This window comes from Dryobates pubescens, chromosome 10 (assembly GCF_014839835.1).
Source record: "Dryobates pubescens isolate bDryPub1 chromosome 10, bDryPub1.pri, whole genome shotgun sequence".
Lineage (NCBI taxonomy): Eukaryota > Metazoa > Chordata > Aves > Piciformes > Picidae > Dryobates > Dryobates pubescens.
In genome coordinates this window covers 22,532,578-22,548,396 of record NC_071621.1, presented here as the reverse complement: position 1 = coordinate 22,548,396, position 15,819 = coordinate 22,532,578, and the positions used below count along the sequence as shown (strand labels likewise).

Here is a 15,819-nt window from a genome sequence, read left to right as displayed (position 1 = left end):
TGGACCCACTGATTCTTGTAAAACTTAGCTCTCCAACCAGTTTGCAGCAGCTTGGGCACCTCAAGAGAGGAACAAAGCAGTTTTATTTACTGGCTAGTACCTAAGCTATCTAGGAAAAGCTAACAATCTTTAATTGCCAACATCACCCTTGGTAGTTCAGGAAATGCTAAGAAGCATAAGACCTGGGTCTAAATGTTAGCTGTGCAATTATTCATTCCCCCTGTCCTAGATAAACAGTTCTGTTTTCACCAGTGCAGGCAGCGTAGTCACCTAGATAGTATAAACTCACTTTTATTTCAACCTTCTTCCAAACTGCTTCTGACCACATAGCTTGGAGACAATGTTGCTATTGAAACAATAAGGAGATGTTCAACAGTATCATCACAATGTGGAACTAATATTTTTTTTGGTAGAGAACCACTAAGGAGTTGTGCAAAAGTACTCTGTTCATAGGATGGATATTGATGGCTGTAAGCAAAGCATTGACTATACAGCATATACTATGTGCATGTGAAGTCAATTCCCATACATCTGCTTTCCTACAGTTTTCCTTCTGTAAATGTGAACCACTTCACATTGTTTTTGTTTCTCTACCTCTCTGTTTTGGGGAAGACAGTCACATACCACCTACCTGTACTTTCAGGGATCAGAACAATATAGACTGTCAAACTCTCTGAAAAAAACACATGGAAGCTGTCCTTAACATGATGTTATATTCACACTTCTGCTGTGCATTCCAGAAGACAGTACTGTAAATCATTTCTGCTTCATTATCTCAAGCAAAAAGGTGGAAAGTTTATGCAGAAACTGCCTCCTAGGTTTGGCAGTCTCAGCAGTTTGCACTGTGGCCCTGGGCAAGTCACTTGTCTGCTCTGTTAATGGCTCCCTTTCTGCAACAGGAAGGGTAGTATCCCTTATAGAAGGAAGTTCTTAATGGCATTTATAAAGTGCTTTGAAGATGAGAAATACTGTTCAAGTTGCTCATACCTTGTGCTGCATTCACTGCAAGCTGTTTAGATCCATTATTCAGATTCAGTCACCTCATTTCAGGGTTGTTAAAAAAAATAATCAAAGATCCACTGAAAAGAAATGCTATTGCAGCCTTGCACTGGAAGAAACATTCAGGCTAAATACAGCCAACATAACCTGAAAACAAGAGATACCTATAGGGCAAAACAGAGAGGTGCCTGTGTGCACTCTCTAATATATGGGAAATGGTAAAAATAAATGTGAGGTGTAGCCTCTGCAGAATGTAGGCATGGGCCTCACTTCACACTCTGCAAGCTGGGTATTTTCTAAATATGACAGCTCCCTGTGAAAATCCATTTTAAGAACTCAGTCACAGGCAAGGCCACACATCGTACATTAAACTTGCACAGTCTGTGCCAAGTGCAGAGCAGTCAGTCTGCTTCCAGCAGGTGCAAGCATTGCCTACTGTTTGGTTGCTTTCTGAAAAAAAACCCCAACTTTAGTTTGGTAATTTTAGACAGATTTCGTTTGGTAATTTTAGACATATTTAGGGGCTTTACCATTAAGACAGGCCTACACAGTGGACTGCAGCCTCAGCTGGCAAGAGCTCCACTGGCTTCATCAGTACTGCCAGCACCCTCTGAGTTGAGAAGCTTATCTCTGTCACCCCACTTAGAATGATACAAGATGTGTCACAATCCACTGCTGACAATCTCAAACTTGAGAAAGGGTAAATAGAGAGTATCATCCTAATGCATTTTTTTTTCTTCATGCTGAAAGCAGCATTAAAATCTCCACTGTCAGCCTATTTGCATAGTTAAGAGCTAGCTTTATTCAAGTGCTAAAAAAAGACTGAAGAGAGTGCTTGCTACCAGTTTAGTGCTTACTGCTGCAGGGCTGCTTTGAGATTGCATCTGCAACTGTTGTGTTATCTCTATGGTCTCTGTATGACGTAATGGGCTCTGCCACTACATGTCAGATTAGAAAACCCAGGTGGGTGAATCCCTTGTTCAACTATCCACACTGTCTATGCTAGATACTTCTTCAGGTGTAAGCAGAGCCAAGTCTTCCCCATGCCAGCTTGTGCACAGAAGCCAGCTGTAAGGACACAGATAAGACATATCTTTAGCTGAGACAGTTAAATATAGCATGCTGTTTCAGCACCAGCAAAAACATCCAATAGCACTGTTACAGACATCTTTCATGGCACAAAGCTGTTGATATATCTTAGTAAACAAAAGCAATGTCAGTACTTGCCCTTATTGCACAAGTTATACAAAACCATTACTGCTGTCTTTGGTAAGTATTAAACTACTATGCCTGATTTATTACTACTGGAACAACTACACTTTCTGTTCTCAAACAGCACCACTGCATGACACTCTCAAAAGAAAGGTTTTAGAGAAAGGCTATTCAAAGGGTGGGATATCTGAGACACTGGTGACAGAAGGAAAAACAAAGTAACTTAAAAATGTATGGCGATAATAGACTACAGTCCTGATGGCCGGATAGACTGCTGGTAAATACCTGTTCCCTTTTTGCACAGAAGAGAGTGCTTTTTTAACATAAACTTTCTCTACAGTACTGAACTAAACAAAATATTTAATAAAGCAAGAATTTACTTTGTTAATATAATTTAATTCCTTGATTTTTTAAATTATTTTACTGAAAAGTGTCCTACACACACACAATCCCTTTGCTTCGATTCCCTCAGGTCTGGGACCCATCTCTACCTTACTCTTAAGTTACCATTAGCGCAGCTTCTCGGAACAGACTGTGGAACACTGCAGTGAAGCAGACAGAGACTTGAAATTATATGAAATGCTCTAAAAATACAGCCTTATCACTGCCTATTTAAAATTCTTGAATGCAGCTCTTGTAGAACTGAAAGGTGGTTGAGATAAAGTCTAAGCTTTAGGGGAAAAGATACGAGTCTCCAGCAAGAGTGTCACACTCTTAAGAAAAACATATTTTTCTTCCTGAATATTAACCTGTCTAATGAAAAGTGATCCTTCTGCCACTTAGAGCTATGTTCCAGCATGCCCAAAAGACATAATGTATATTAGAAATAATGTAAAGTGAATTTTGCTTTTGTGAATACTCATGAATATCTCACTGTCAGTATTACTTGATGGTCATTAGATATGATTCAATGCAAATACTACAGAGGTGTGTTTTTTGAACATGTCTAGAGGCTTATCCATATGAGCCTTAAAGCTAGTGTAGATCTTTTACAGATTTTAATGGCACTGGGTCACAAAAGGTACCCATGACCAAGGACCAGGACAGACTTTCCAACAAATTCACTGGGTGATTGGTCATGTTTCTTACCCTCATTAACATCTAGAAGAGCTCAGATAGTGAAACTAAGCTCACACTTTTCAAGTGATGTTATGTTTGTTCTTCATAGAAGACGTTCCTGTAAGAATGACTGTAGAGGTGCCAAACCAAGGGAAGGCATGCATATGCAGTCAAGGGTAGCTATCCCAGTAGTACTACATTCAGAGTAGAATTCAGTTTGGGGGAATTAGGTGGCAAGTTCACAGTATGGAGCTCAGGAGAGGTACTGCATCAGAGCCATAATGGAACTGATGAAGGAAAATCTGCAGCAAAGGTGTAGGGGAGTAAGTATTGAAGCAAGAAAAAGTGTGATACTAGAGCACACTAGAAAATAACTAAGTTTGAAAACTACTGCACTAAACCATTCAGCTTCAACTCAGGTTAAACCAAAAATTACTGGTAAAAGCAGTCAGAAGCACTTCCCTGATCTGTACTTACCACAGGACAGCCAGTGGAATTAGACAAAGGCCTGCTGATAGGAGGAAACTGAAGCCTGAAAACCATGCAACAGTAGCTGCATAGATAGTGTTAAAAACTGAAAGGGCAACAGTGCCGGTCACAACTTCTAAACAGGCAACGCAAGCAAACACAGCACCTGCCAAAAACAAATGGACAAATTACAAGCAAAGCAGGTTTTCTGAATGATCTGTGTACAGTTTTTTACTGAATATGCAAGCAAAAAGCACCCAAGTATCATATGTCTTTGCTATGGAACCTGATTCCTGCATCAAACTACTCAGGTAGCCAAAGCCCTGAAGAATGCCAAGAAATTGTAAACCCAGAGGTATATGTTTTAACATAGTAAAGTACAAAGAGATCTTTGTTTTACTGTATAACAATACTTTAAAAAGACTAAACCAAACTCAGGAAAATGCTTCCAGAAAGTATATGCTCCTCAAAACAAATCTGGCATACTAGAACCACATTCTGAGGCCTATCATGCCTTTTCCTGCACTTCATAAGGAAAGGACCTTAGGAAGCAATACGTTGTATTTTTCAGGACATGTTTTAAGTAGCCACAGGCACCGTGAAGAGAGGTACACAGGTCCAAGTATTTACAAGTGCTTTGAGGGTTTGCCACCTACTGCTTACCGTTCTAAATTATTAAGTGTGACATAGACTAAATAATTGAAATGGCTCTTTCTCTGCATGTCAAAATCTTCTGAATGTAGAAGCACATGTGAAATCACATCTGTATAAACCCCAAGCATTCCTCTGCTTCAAGGTCCCCACCATCTTTATTTCTGGCACAATAACTCCTTTGAAGGTCGAAACTTGGAGTAGTGTTTAAACACAATCTTGTTTATATTAAAAGAAAAAGCCATTAATAGCAGGGCACAGGGTCATATTATATGGATCTGGAAAGAAAAGTGGACCTAAAATACCAGTAACTATCTGAAATACCATATTAATGTATTGTTTAAAATCAAATTCTACTCACCCTGCTCACCAGCGAGAACCACTTTTGACAGCATGGATCGGAGAACCGGAAGAGGCATAAAGCAGAGCAAAGATGGCACTCTTACTGTAAAGCAAAGAATCAGTCCTCAGACATTGAGCTAATAATAATCCCAAGATTTCATAAATACTTTGCAAATTAATTAGCCATATTCTTTTGAAAACTCAGTTCCCCAGGCAATAGAAAAGTCAAAGTAGAAGGGCACTGAGACACAGTTATCTAAGCATAGGGAAATTAATAAATCAAATATATCTGCATGGCACAAAAACCAAAACCTAAGCAAGTACTTCCATTCTCTCTCCACAGACTTAATCTTTTAATTAAACATTAAATCAGTCTGAACAACCTTGCATATTTTACCTAAGACCCTTTCAAGCTGGTACATCTAGCAACTATCATAGTAGTATCATAGTATCAGTCAGGGTTGGAAGGGACCACAAGGATTATCTAGTTCCAACCCCCCTGCCATGGGCAGGGACACCCCACACTAGATCAGGCCTCATCCAGCCTGGTCTTAAACACCTCCAGGGACAGCACCCCAACCACCTCCCTGGACAACCCATTCCAGGGCTTCACCACTCTCATGGTGAAGAACTTCTTCCTCACGTCCAGCCTGAATCTCCCCACCTCCAGCTTCATTCCATTCCCCCTACTCCTATTGCTACCTGATACCCTGCATTCACTACACATAATACAGCAGTATTTTCATTGTTGACCAGGGAACAACTGATTCTCAACTCACCTAAAAACATGAGCAGAGTAGTTTTGGCAAAGGCAGCCATGACTATTCCTCCAATGTAAGAAAATATCCCAATAAAGATGATATAAATGTCTTTGAGACATTTAGAAAATAAGTAAACTCCTATAAAACTGGTCAGGAAAATGGAAGTGGACGCAGCAGCTCCATATCCAATGTACACTTCGTTCCAGCAGAGTGGCTCGTCCAGTTCATACAGTGTAAAAAGTGAACTCCCACCAGTCACCGCAAAGAGGTAACTCATAAAGGTAAGAAGTAACATAATTATTAAAATCCTTTTTTTATAAGGGGCAGTTTTAAAAAGCAGGTACACTCCAGAAAATGTTTCTCTAAGAAGTTCTTGAAAGGATACCGGTGCCTCGTGCTGGAATTCAGATGCACCTACTGTATCTCCCAGAAAAAATACAATATATACAATATTAATGACATGAAGCAGAGATGATGTGACAAATGTCCACGTAAAGCCTATTCCTCTTAGAAAGTAGCCAGATGACAGTCCTGCCAATCCAGATACAACTCCAAAGATCAAATCCACCACAGCTATTCGCGTTGTTTTCTGCTTCTCATCGTGACACAGATCTGCTATAAAAGCGAAGCCTCCGCCAAGGAAAGTTGCCATACTCCCAAATAGTCCAGTTATAAACGCAACAGCAAACAGGACAGAGAGTGGCAAAGAAAAATATGATATTACAGTGAGGCAAGTATCAGCAATCAAGGCTCCCACTGATGGTAACACAAGAGACCTTTTGCGCCCCTGGCGATCTCCATTGGCTACAATGACAAAGGCAACTATAAGGCTGGGAACTGCTCCAGTCAAGTCCAACTGCATAGTGAAAACAGAGGCTTTTTCTTGAACTTCCTGCAAACAGAAACAAAAAATAATTGTAAATACTACATGAAAAAGTAAAAAAGTTTTAAAATCTGCACATGAGTATTACACTTACATAATGATTAGCATGCAATGTATGGTACACGTTTATAGGTTATAAATTGTATTATTACAAAAGACAATACATACAATGTGATTCTATATGATTATAGAATCATAGAATCAGTCAGGATCATCTAGTTCCAACCCCCCTGCCATGGGCAGGGACACCTCACACTAGATCAGGCTGGCCAGAGCCTCATCCAGCCTGGGCGTAAACGTCTCCAGGGATGGGGCCTCAACCCTGGACAACCCATTCCAGGGCTTCACCACTCTCACGGTCAAGAACTTCTTCCTCACGTCCATTCTGAATCTCCCCACCTCCAGCTTCATTCCATTCCCCCTAGTCCTATCACTACCTGATATCCTAAGAAGTCCCTCCCCAGCCTTCTTGTAGGCCCCCTTCAGATACTGGATGGCCACAGTAAGGTCACCTCAGAGCCTTCTTTTCTCCAGACTGACATTATATTTTGCTGCAATAAAATATATTACCATATGTTTATAAGAATCTACTATATTAAGTAATCACTAGTAAATACAAAGGAACTGCATATTCAAAGACACCTGCTTTTGTCATTTTACTTCCAATATCACCCTACATTTTAAGCCAGAACTTACTTCTTAAGATACAATTTTATGAGTACTCTTGACAGAGAGGTTTCAATGGAGACAAGATGACAATTCGTTTGGACCGTCTTTTTACAAGAGCTGGTGCTTACACTGTATCTCCTTCAGTACAGGGTATGGCAAAAGGACACTGGGCCTATTTTTATGTTTCAGAAATCAGCAGTAAAAGAGTCTTTGACTGAGAAACACAGCCCATGTTTCCTACTCACAGGAGATAATTATTTCCTCCCAAATAATCCTGCTTAACGGGGTTATGAGAAACAATTCACTGACTGGCACATTGTGCAAGTAAACAGCTAAGGATCCCAGCCTACAATGTTCATAATAAAAACCACAAATGTGAAACAGAGCATTAAAAATTACACCAACTCACAGATGTGTGAATTAACTGCTCTTAAAAACACTGGAAAGCTCTGAGTTCAGAAACTGTCCAAGTGAGTGATGTCTCTATAGATATGCTACAGCATGCACTCAGATGAGGAACAGCAGCTAACGTTATGACAATAAACCATAAACACCCACTAGGGGAAAAAATTTCTGAGTTCTTTCTTAACAGAAATGCTGAAAACCCACCAGTTAACAGAAGATGAATGGCTGGGGGAAAAAAAGAAGAAAAAAAAAGAAAAAAAGAAAATCTTGTAATGCAGACAGCTGATACATGACACTCAGCAAGCTAATTCAGATCTTGCTTTTAATGCATCAATGCAGGCTTAGGCAGCAGCCACAACAGCCTTTTCAAAGGCAACTGCCTGATCAGACAGAAAGGCAGCAGGAAAAAAGGAAGTAACTTCAATCACACAAACCCTTTATACTCTGTAGCACAGACTTTCAGACAGAGTAAAGTTACTTTGCCAGTTTTCAAGTTTCCTGAAGCATCGCACTGACCTGAGCAAGGGTTGCACTCTTCCGCCAGTAGCAGGTATAGTTTATTGTGTCCAGTTTGGGGCACCTCAATACAAGAGAGATGTTGAGGTGCTGGCATGAGTGCAGAGGGAAAGGAAGCTGGTGAAGGGCCTGGAGAATAAATCCTACAAAGAGCAACTGCAGGAGCTGGGGCTGTTTAGTTTGGAAAAGAGCAGGCTGAGGGGAGACCTCATTGCTGTCTACAACTACCTGAAAGGATGTTCTAGAGAGGCTGGTGCTGGTCTCTTCTTCTGGGTAATTAGTGATAGAACAAGAGGGAATGGCCTCAAGCTACGACTGGGTAGGTTTAGACTGGACATTAGGAAGAAGTTTTTCACAGAAAGAGTGGTCAGGCATTGGAATGTGCTGCCCAGGGAGGTGGTTGAGTCACCAACCCTGGATGTGTTTAAAGGTGGTTTGGATGTGGTGCTTGCAGATACGGTTTAGGAGTAGGGTTATCAGTTGGACTTGGTGAGCCTGAAGGTCTTTTCCAACCTGAATGTTTCTGTGATTCTGTAATTTCCCAAGCCATTCTCAGCCTGTATTCAAGTCATCTATATTCCATGTTTCAGGTGTTTCCTCTGTAGCTAACATAATTTTCATGGAGTATCATCCAAAAGATGAAAACCGCCTACAATTTCCAGGAATTTGAGCAATTAAAAAAAGCTGCTGAATGCTTTATTAACTTCATATTTATATTTACAGGCAAAGACTACAAATTTCTAGTTCAGTCTCTTCCTTGCTTTGCAAAAAAGCAGGATTTTTTGCAAGAGAAAAAATTTAAGTGATCCTGAGGCCCTCAAGGAAAGCAGTCAAGATCCCCAGCACTCTGGAGTGTTTTACTCCCTTTTCTTAAGGTGTCTGACTACTTTAGGATTAATTATGTCCTCTCCACCATGACACCACCTGGAAGGGTCAAAACTTTGGAAGACTGAACAAGCTGAGATGGAAAATGATACTCTGACCTTTAGCTCCTCCCCTGCTGACAAAGAGAACTCTAGGTAATTGTAGGCATTGTTTCTTTACTAGGATCACCATGTTCAAAGACATGAGCTACGAAGAAATGCTATTACATTAGAAATAATACTAAATGTTATTATGCATCTCAACACAATACAAATATTGTTGCCAAACCATAATGAAGGAACAAAGGAAAGAAACAACAAAGATTGTACGTTTTGGAATTAACTATGCAACATAAAGAACATGCCTACATATCGAGATGCCACAAATGACCATAACCTCGCTGACATAACTTGCTGTGTACTGACAAGAAGACTAAAAGACAGAAGTACAGGAAAACTCCATTTGGAGTGCAAGGCACTCAACTCTGGTTGGTCTCTTCTCCCATGCAACCAGCACCAGAACATGAGGATACAGTCTCAAGCTGCGCCAGGGGAGGTTTAGGCTGGATGTTAGGAAGAAGTTCTTCATAGAAAGAGTGACTGGCCATTGGAATGGGCTGCCCAGGGAGGTGGTAGTCACCATCACTGGAGGCGTTTAAGAAGAGAATGGGTGCTTGATGCCATGGTTTAGTTGATTAGATAGTGCTGGATGATAGGTTGGACTTGATGATCTCAAAGGTCTCTTCCAACCTGGTTAATTCTATTCTATTCTAACTCCCTCAACTCCCTACTTTATGTTTTAATAAAGTCAGTGGAAAGGAACATAGAAAACGATGGGTCAAACCCTCAGCTGCTTTAAACCCATGTAACACTACTAAGTAATCCATGGAACTACATAAATTTGAAGAGAAAGGTCCAGTTTTTCAGTCTGTAAATTCATACTACTCTGAAAAAATACTCGTGGTGGACAAAAATAGTTCTTAAAAGTACAGGTTGCAAAATCGAAAGAAGGAAAATAAGGAAGCAATTCGCTTATAGAAGGATTGAGAAAGGAGGATTAAGAAGTGCAGCATTGGAGACTCACCAATGTACAGGACAGGATAACCTGACAGGCTTATAAAATTTAAAATTACTACCTAGCAAAGGAAAATGTATGGGTTGAATAGTGAATACAGTACTGTATGAGGATAACAGATGAAGCTGGATGATAAATAATGTTTCATTATTAACAATACATCTCTTTCTGAGCTAAAAAACCCCAAGCGTTATCCAAGCCAGTGCCTAGAATGGTTCAAATGTTGCATTCAAATTACCTTCTGGCTCTTCTTATTACAAAACTACTTATCTCCTTCAAATTGAAAGACTATGCTTTTTGAACTACATTTGACTTTTTTTGGAAGGCTCCAAATGATTTTTGTTTTCAATTTCTTTTCACATTTTGTTTTGAAACAGGTGAGATTAGTATAAAGCTTCTCTATTCTCAGAACAGAAGGACCGATACTAAATTAGCCATTAAGGGAGATGTTCTTCTGAAAGTTATGGCCAAACAGGGCCTATTGGGAACAGTTCACAGCAAAATTTGCAACATCTGTAAACATAAGTCATTTAGGGTGCTCTTGGAAAACACAGAACACCTACTTCATATATTCTCAGGGAAGAGCTTCAGACTGAGTTACCGGATCTATTCTTTGCCCCTACACAGGACTGAAATGAATGTGTGTTTTGAGCACTTTACAATCTTATACTACAGTAACAAGTGGTGTCAAAATGTGGCAAGACATCCAGACAAGAGCATAATTGTTTAAAAGCTGGCAATCATCGACACAGATGGAATACAAAGGTTGAGGGAAAGGGAACAAATGAACTTCTTGGCCATTATTCAACTACCATCTTAAAGGCTTCATTTTCTCAAATATCAAATCAATTGTACTGTGTATCCTTTATGCCAAAAATCCTGTAATGATTGGTCTTGCCGCAACAGAGACACTATGATACAGCTGAGATCAAGCACTCTGCTTCAGTGTTTTGCAAAAACCAATATAAAGTCTTGAATCCTGAAACACAGGTGATCAGGTTGAATTTAAGGGATTTCTACCCAATCTAAAATGCAGGAATGTTTGTGAAAGGTAGGATTGTTGATGGGCTCTGTGACTAGAACTGCATACACCACATATAGTTTTCTTAAGAGTTGCTCCTTCTACATGACAAAATGCCCATACAGAGCACTAAACAGAGAGCTAAAGGTTTTGTTGTTTGTTTTGGTTTTTTTTTAGGGGAGTAACATGCAAGCATTACTCAGACAATTGGTTATTATCTCCAAATCAGTTTCAGTGGGTGACATACATTACTTTTACTTGGCTGATGAGACAGACCACAAGGCATGCTGGACTACAGTTCTGTTGACCTTTTTACTTTTGCATTCTTTCCACTAAGATCAGTTTCAACATGAGGAAGAACCTACTCCATGCTCAAAATCCTGAATTAGTTATTTGATCATCTTCAATGGAACCACACACCATTAAAAAATTTCTTTTATATATGACAAATGAGGCAGAGAAGCTCAGATGTTCAGCCCTGTGCATATGCAGCACATCAGAGATGGAAATCTGAGACGTGAGCAGAAATTTTCAAACACCATCCTTTCAATAGCATAGGGGAATACCAGGTGACTGTTTCCCTAACTCCAGCTTCGGTAGAATTTACAGTCAGGGTAACCTACTATTCTGACCCTACAGTTGTTTCACATTATGCTTAATTCAACCTAACTGCTACTTGTTGTTGCCAAGGCTGGTTCAGTTGTACCTCCTCTGGAAGTGTGTTCCCTTTGCCATACTCATAGTAGATACAGCAATCATGTGGCCACAGTGTGTCAGAGCAATGCACTGCTTCAAAAAAAAAAACCCCAACAAACCAAAACTCAAAAAATTAGATGAGCTTTCTGTTGAATCAGTGCCCGGACCGAATTCAAATTGTAACCTGTAAATGTAGAACTGTGAGATACAAAACAGGGACACGAACAACAGGGAAAGGAAAACGGACTATTATCATCTTTTCTGATGGCAGCCTACAATTAGTTCTGCTTAAGTGTAGCATTAAAACCACACTGGAAGAGTGATAGCAACAACTTGCTATCTGGCATGCTGAACACTGAAAAAGTGATAGAAATGTAACTGACCATGGGATGCCCTCGTCTTGATGTCTTTGTATCTCAGCAAAGCAGACCAGCACTTTGAATGATCAACTGAATTATATTTGATTGTGCAAAGATCATTTACCCTTTTTTTCCCCCCCATTTAAAGAATCTCTTAAAAAAACATTTAATTTCCTCCATTCTCATTCTTGTAATTCCTCTGAGATAAATTTATTCTCAGATAGATCCTATTCCTGAAAGTTACAGAGCATTTGTTAAACTTTACACAGTTACAAGGAATGCTAGAAGTCACAGGGACAACTGATGGCTCATAAATACATACACAACTGTTACTGGAATGAGGAGCCTTCAGTGGTACCTGTTGTAATGTCAGCCTAGTGCCACCTTAGGCCAAATCCTGCCCAGTCCTCTCAGAGGAGTTTCAATTCCTCCTAAAATATGAGTTTATCTCAGCATCTTCCTGGAGACAAATCTTTGTCTTTAAAGCTCTGCCTCCAGGATGAGAGGAAATGACCTCAAGTTGTGCCAAGGGAGGTTCAGATTGGATATTAGAAGAAACTTCTTCACTGAAAGGGTTATTAAACACTGGAATATGCTCCCCAGGGAGGTGGCTCTAACCCCATCCTTGGAGGTGTTCAAAAGACTCATATATGTGGTGCTAAGAGATGTGGTTTAGCACCAGACTTGATAGGCAGATAATGGTTGAACTTGGCAGTCAGATAATGGTTGGACTCGATCTCAAAGGTCCTTTAATCTTTTCCAGCTGAAACTACCCTATGATTCTAATTACCTACACCAGCACAACAGGGCAGTGATGTGACAGCCAGTTACAGAACTACTGCTTTTCCATATATAAAAGGTTAAGTAAAGTTATATAAAAAGGAAGTTACACTGAGACAGCACCTTCTGGCTGCAAGTTTATTTACTGTTGTTATTCTTTTTCCCTTCTTACCTTCTGCTTGATGTAAGCCGGGCTACTTTTATTCTGCTCACAGTCAGTGACATTGCTGTTGCTTATGAAAGTGGAGTTGTACTCTTCCTCCCACAGCCGCCGGTAGATGAACTGCTGTGCCAGCGGTCTTGTCAGAGCAGATGCAAATATGTAGATAAAAATGACGGGCTCCACGCACAAAACCTTCCTCATTTCTGGGTTTGGGGTTTAATCCTAGGTATCAGAAAACAAAACGCAATTACTCACAAGGTAACGGGCAAACACCTGACCTGCCGGCACGCTCTACGCTGGCTGCTGACAGTCCCTCCCTGCCTGGTAGACCCCAACAACCAGCCCCCCCCTGCCCCGAGCGCACCTGCCCCGGCCCCTCCCGCCGCCGCTGCCCGCCGCCTGCCGCTTTCGCCGGCCGGCTGTGCCCCGCGGAGGGCGCCCCCCACCCGCTGTCCTCCGCCCCGCACCGGCCCGCGGCAGAGGTCACGCAGTGCCGCCGGTGCGTAACACCCAGGAGTGGGACGAGGAGGACAGTCGCGTCTCTCATCGGAGAAGTGTCCCCCGCCCCACCGGGGCCTGTCACCGCCCCCCGTCCGCGGCGGCCGACAGGGCGAAGCGGGGCGCCGCCATCTCACCCCGCTGTCTCTCAATACGCCGCGGCCGGCGGGCGGGGCGCTGCGGCAGGCGGGCCCGCGGCCTGCCGCTGCGCGCCGAGCCAGGGATCCGCGGAGTAGCGACTGTCCCTGCGGAGCCCTGGCAGGACGAGGGGCCGCGGCCGTCTCTGCAGCCTTAGGGCAACGCTCACCTGAGGGGCCGAGGAGAAGGGTCTCCCCTGCGGTGTTTGTACTCATGCCGGGAGTGGCTTGGGGCTGCTGCACTTCATGACAAATCAGCTGTTTAGTGATTTCACCCCCGAGCAGCAGCGTGCCAGGCGCTGCCGGCGCTCAGTGTTTATTGGGCCACAGAGTTTGTTTTGGCCCATTGCGCAATAAGGCTATTTCTTATCGGCGTTGCCGCGGCCTCAGCTGACACCATGCCCGTGACCTGGTGCCGCGGCTCTCGCTGCCTGGTGCTCAGCTTGGGCCCGCGGGGTCAGCGCAGGGGAGAGATCCGCACGACCCCACTGTCCCAAAGAGGAAGCTGGGGGTTGTTTCTGCACTATGCTCACATTTTCCACTCAAAATTAACATGATTTAAAGGGTTTGTTTCCCACATGTTTGCAGGGCACATAAACTGGGTGGAGTCGCTGAGGGTTGTGCTGCAATTCAGTGAGACAGGCTGGAGAGCTGGGCAGGGAGAAATTGAATGAAATTCAACAAGGGCAAGTGTAGAGTCTTGCACCTGGGAAAGAACAACCCCATGTATCAGTATAGGTTGGGGACTGACCTGTTGGAGAGCAGTGAAGGGGAAAAGGACCTGGGGATCCTAGTGGATGGAAGGTTGACCATGAGCCAGCAATGTGCTCTTGTAGCCAGGAAGGCCAATGCCATTCTGGGGTGTATTAGAAGAAGTGTGATTAGTAGGTTGAGAGAGGTTCTCTTCCCCCTCTGCCCTGGTGAGGCCACATCTGGAATATTGTGTCCAGTTCTGGGCCACTCAGTTCAGGAAGAACAGGGAACTGCTTGAAAGAGTCCAGCACAGAGCCAAAAAAATGATTATGGGAGTGGAACATCTCTCTTATGAGGAGACAGTGAGGGAGCTGGGACTCTAGCTTGGAGAAGAGGAGACTGAGGGGTGACCTCATTAATGTTTATAAATATGTAAAGGGTAAGTGCGGAGAGGATGAAGTCAGGCTCTTCTTGGTGATGCCCAATGACAGAACAAGGGGCCATGGGTGGAAATTGAGGCATAGGAAATTCAGTGTAAACATGCGTTAAAATTTTTTCACTATGAGGGTGATGGAACACTGGAACAGGCTGCCCAAGGGGGGTGTGGAGTCTCCCTCTCTGGAGATATTTAAAACCCATCTGGATGGATTCCTGTGTGATCTGGTATAGGTGATCCTGCTCTGGCAGGGGAATTGGACTAGATGATCTTTCAAGGTCCCTTCCAACCCCTAACATTCTGTGATCCTGTGATAAAAGCAACATCTGTTAGATACCAGCTGATACCTGGTTAATACAGCTCCTTCTCCCCGAGTCTGACATAGCTGGTGGCATGTTTCAGGGGAAAGCCGTGGTAGCCTGTGCCTCTGAACAGCTGCTGTGGCACATACTTTGGCTCTACAGCAAAGTTCAGAAAGGCCATCCTGGTTAGATATGACCTCTGCCCACCTTGATGTACACAACAGAGGGAACATGCCATGGCATTAGAGCTGTAAAATTCAGGGTGTGTTTTCTGGTACAAACTACAGAAGATCTCTGGTGATGGCTGCTTGTTGAGTTATGGATACTGTTTTTTCTCAGTTTTGACATGGAGTGCTCGGGGACAGACACGACGGTACCTCTGTTCTCTTCTTTCTTTTTGGTGCATTGTCATCTTAAGACACCAAGTAGCAACTCTGACTCCTCACAGGTGTGGTACAACACAGAGAAGTGGCATAGCTGGGGAGTCCCAAAGTCCTTTCAGTCTTAAATGTTGCTTTTCAGTTACATGTATTGCAAAAAGGCATGTTTGCCAAAAGCACATCAAAACTTCAAAGGTTGCCTGATGTATCTTTTATCTTAAAGCAAGTAGTACGTGTGACATGTCTTTCAGTCCCAAATTTAGAGACAATACTGGCCTGTCATATGTCTCATCATACAATCAACCCGATGTACAGACTCAGTGGCCTTGATCATTTACTTCAGATAGTGGACTTGTTTGGACTGTCATATAGACCTACTCAGAGAGACACACAGGCAGACAGTGCTTCAAAAAAAAAAAAGGTGGCTCTGGCCTGAGATCAGCTGTAGAGA

The 15,819-nt window shown here is 42.4% G+C and overlaps 1 protein-coding gene across 1 annotated transcript; it reads right to left on the bottom strand.

The window, feature by feature from the left end:
* Nucleotides 1–406: 406 nt before the first annotated feature.
* On the bottom strand, nucleotides 407–13,870 carry SLC46A3 (solute carrier family 46 member 3). Its single transcript, XM_054164702.1, has 6 exons — nucleotides 13,728–13,870; nucleotides 12,932–13,144; nucleotides 5,511–6,384; nucleotides 4,751–4,834; nucleotides 3,748–3,904; nucleotides 407–2,067 (listed from the first exon to the last, which is right to left on the bottom strand). Exons 2-6 carry the CDS (start codon nucleotides 13,121–13,123, stop codon nucleotides 1,980–1,982), a joined length of 1,395 nt encoding a protein of 464 aa, XP_054020677.1. The 5' UTR covers nucleotides 13,124–13,144; nucleotides 13,728–13,870; the 3' UTR covers nucleotides 407–1,979.
* Between the last annotated feature and the right edge of the window lie 1,949 nt (nucleotides 13,871–15,819).

Coding starts and splice junctions, on each gene's coding strand:
- SLC46A3 (XM_054164702.1), bottom strand. CDS start 13,123: ATGAGGAAGGTTTTGTGCGTGGAGCCCGTCATTTTTATCTACATATTT. Junction 4,835..5,510: donor TACTCTGCTCATGTTTTTAG/GTGAGTTGAGAA, acceptor TTTGCTTTACAG/TAAGAGTGCCATCTTTGCTC. Junction 2,068..3,747: donor ATTCCACTGGCTGTCCTGTG/GTAAGTACAGAT, acceptor GTGTCCTTACAG/CTGGCTTCTGTGCACAAGCT.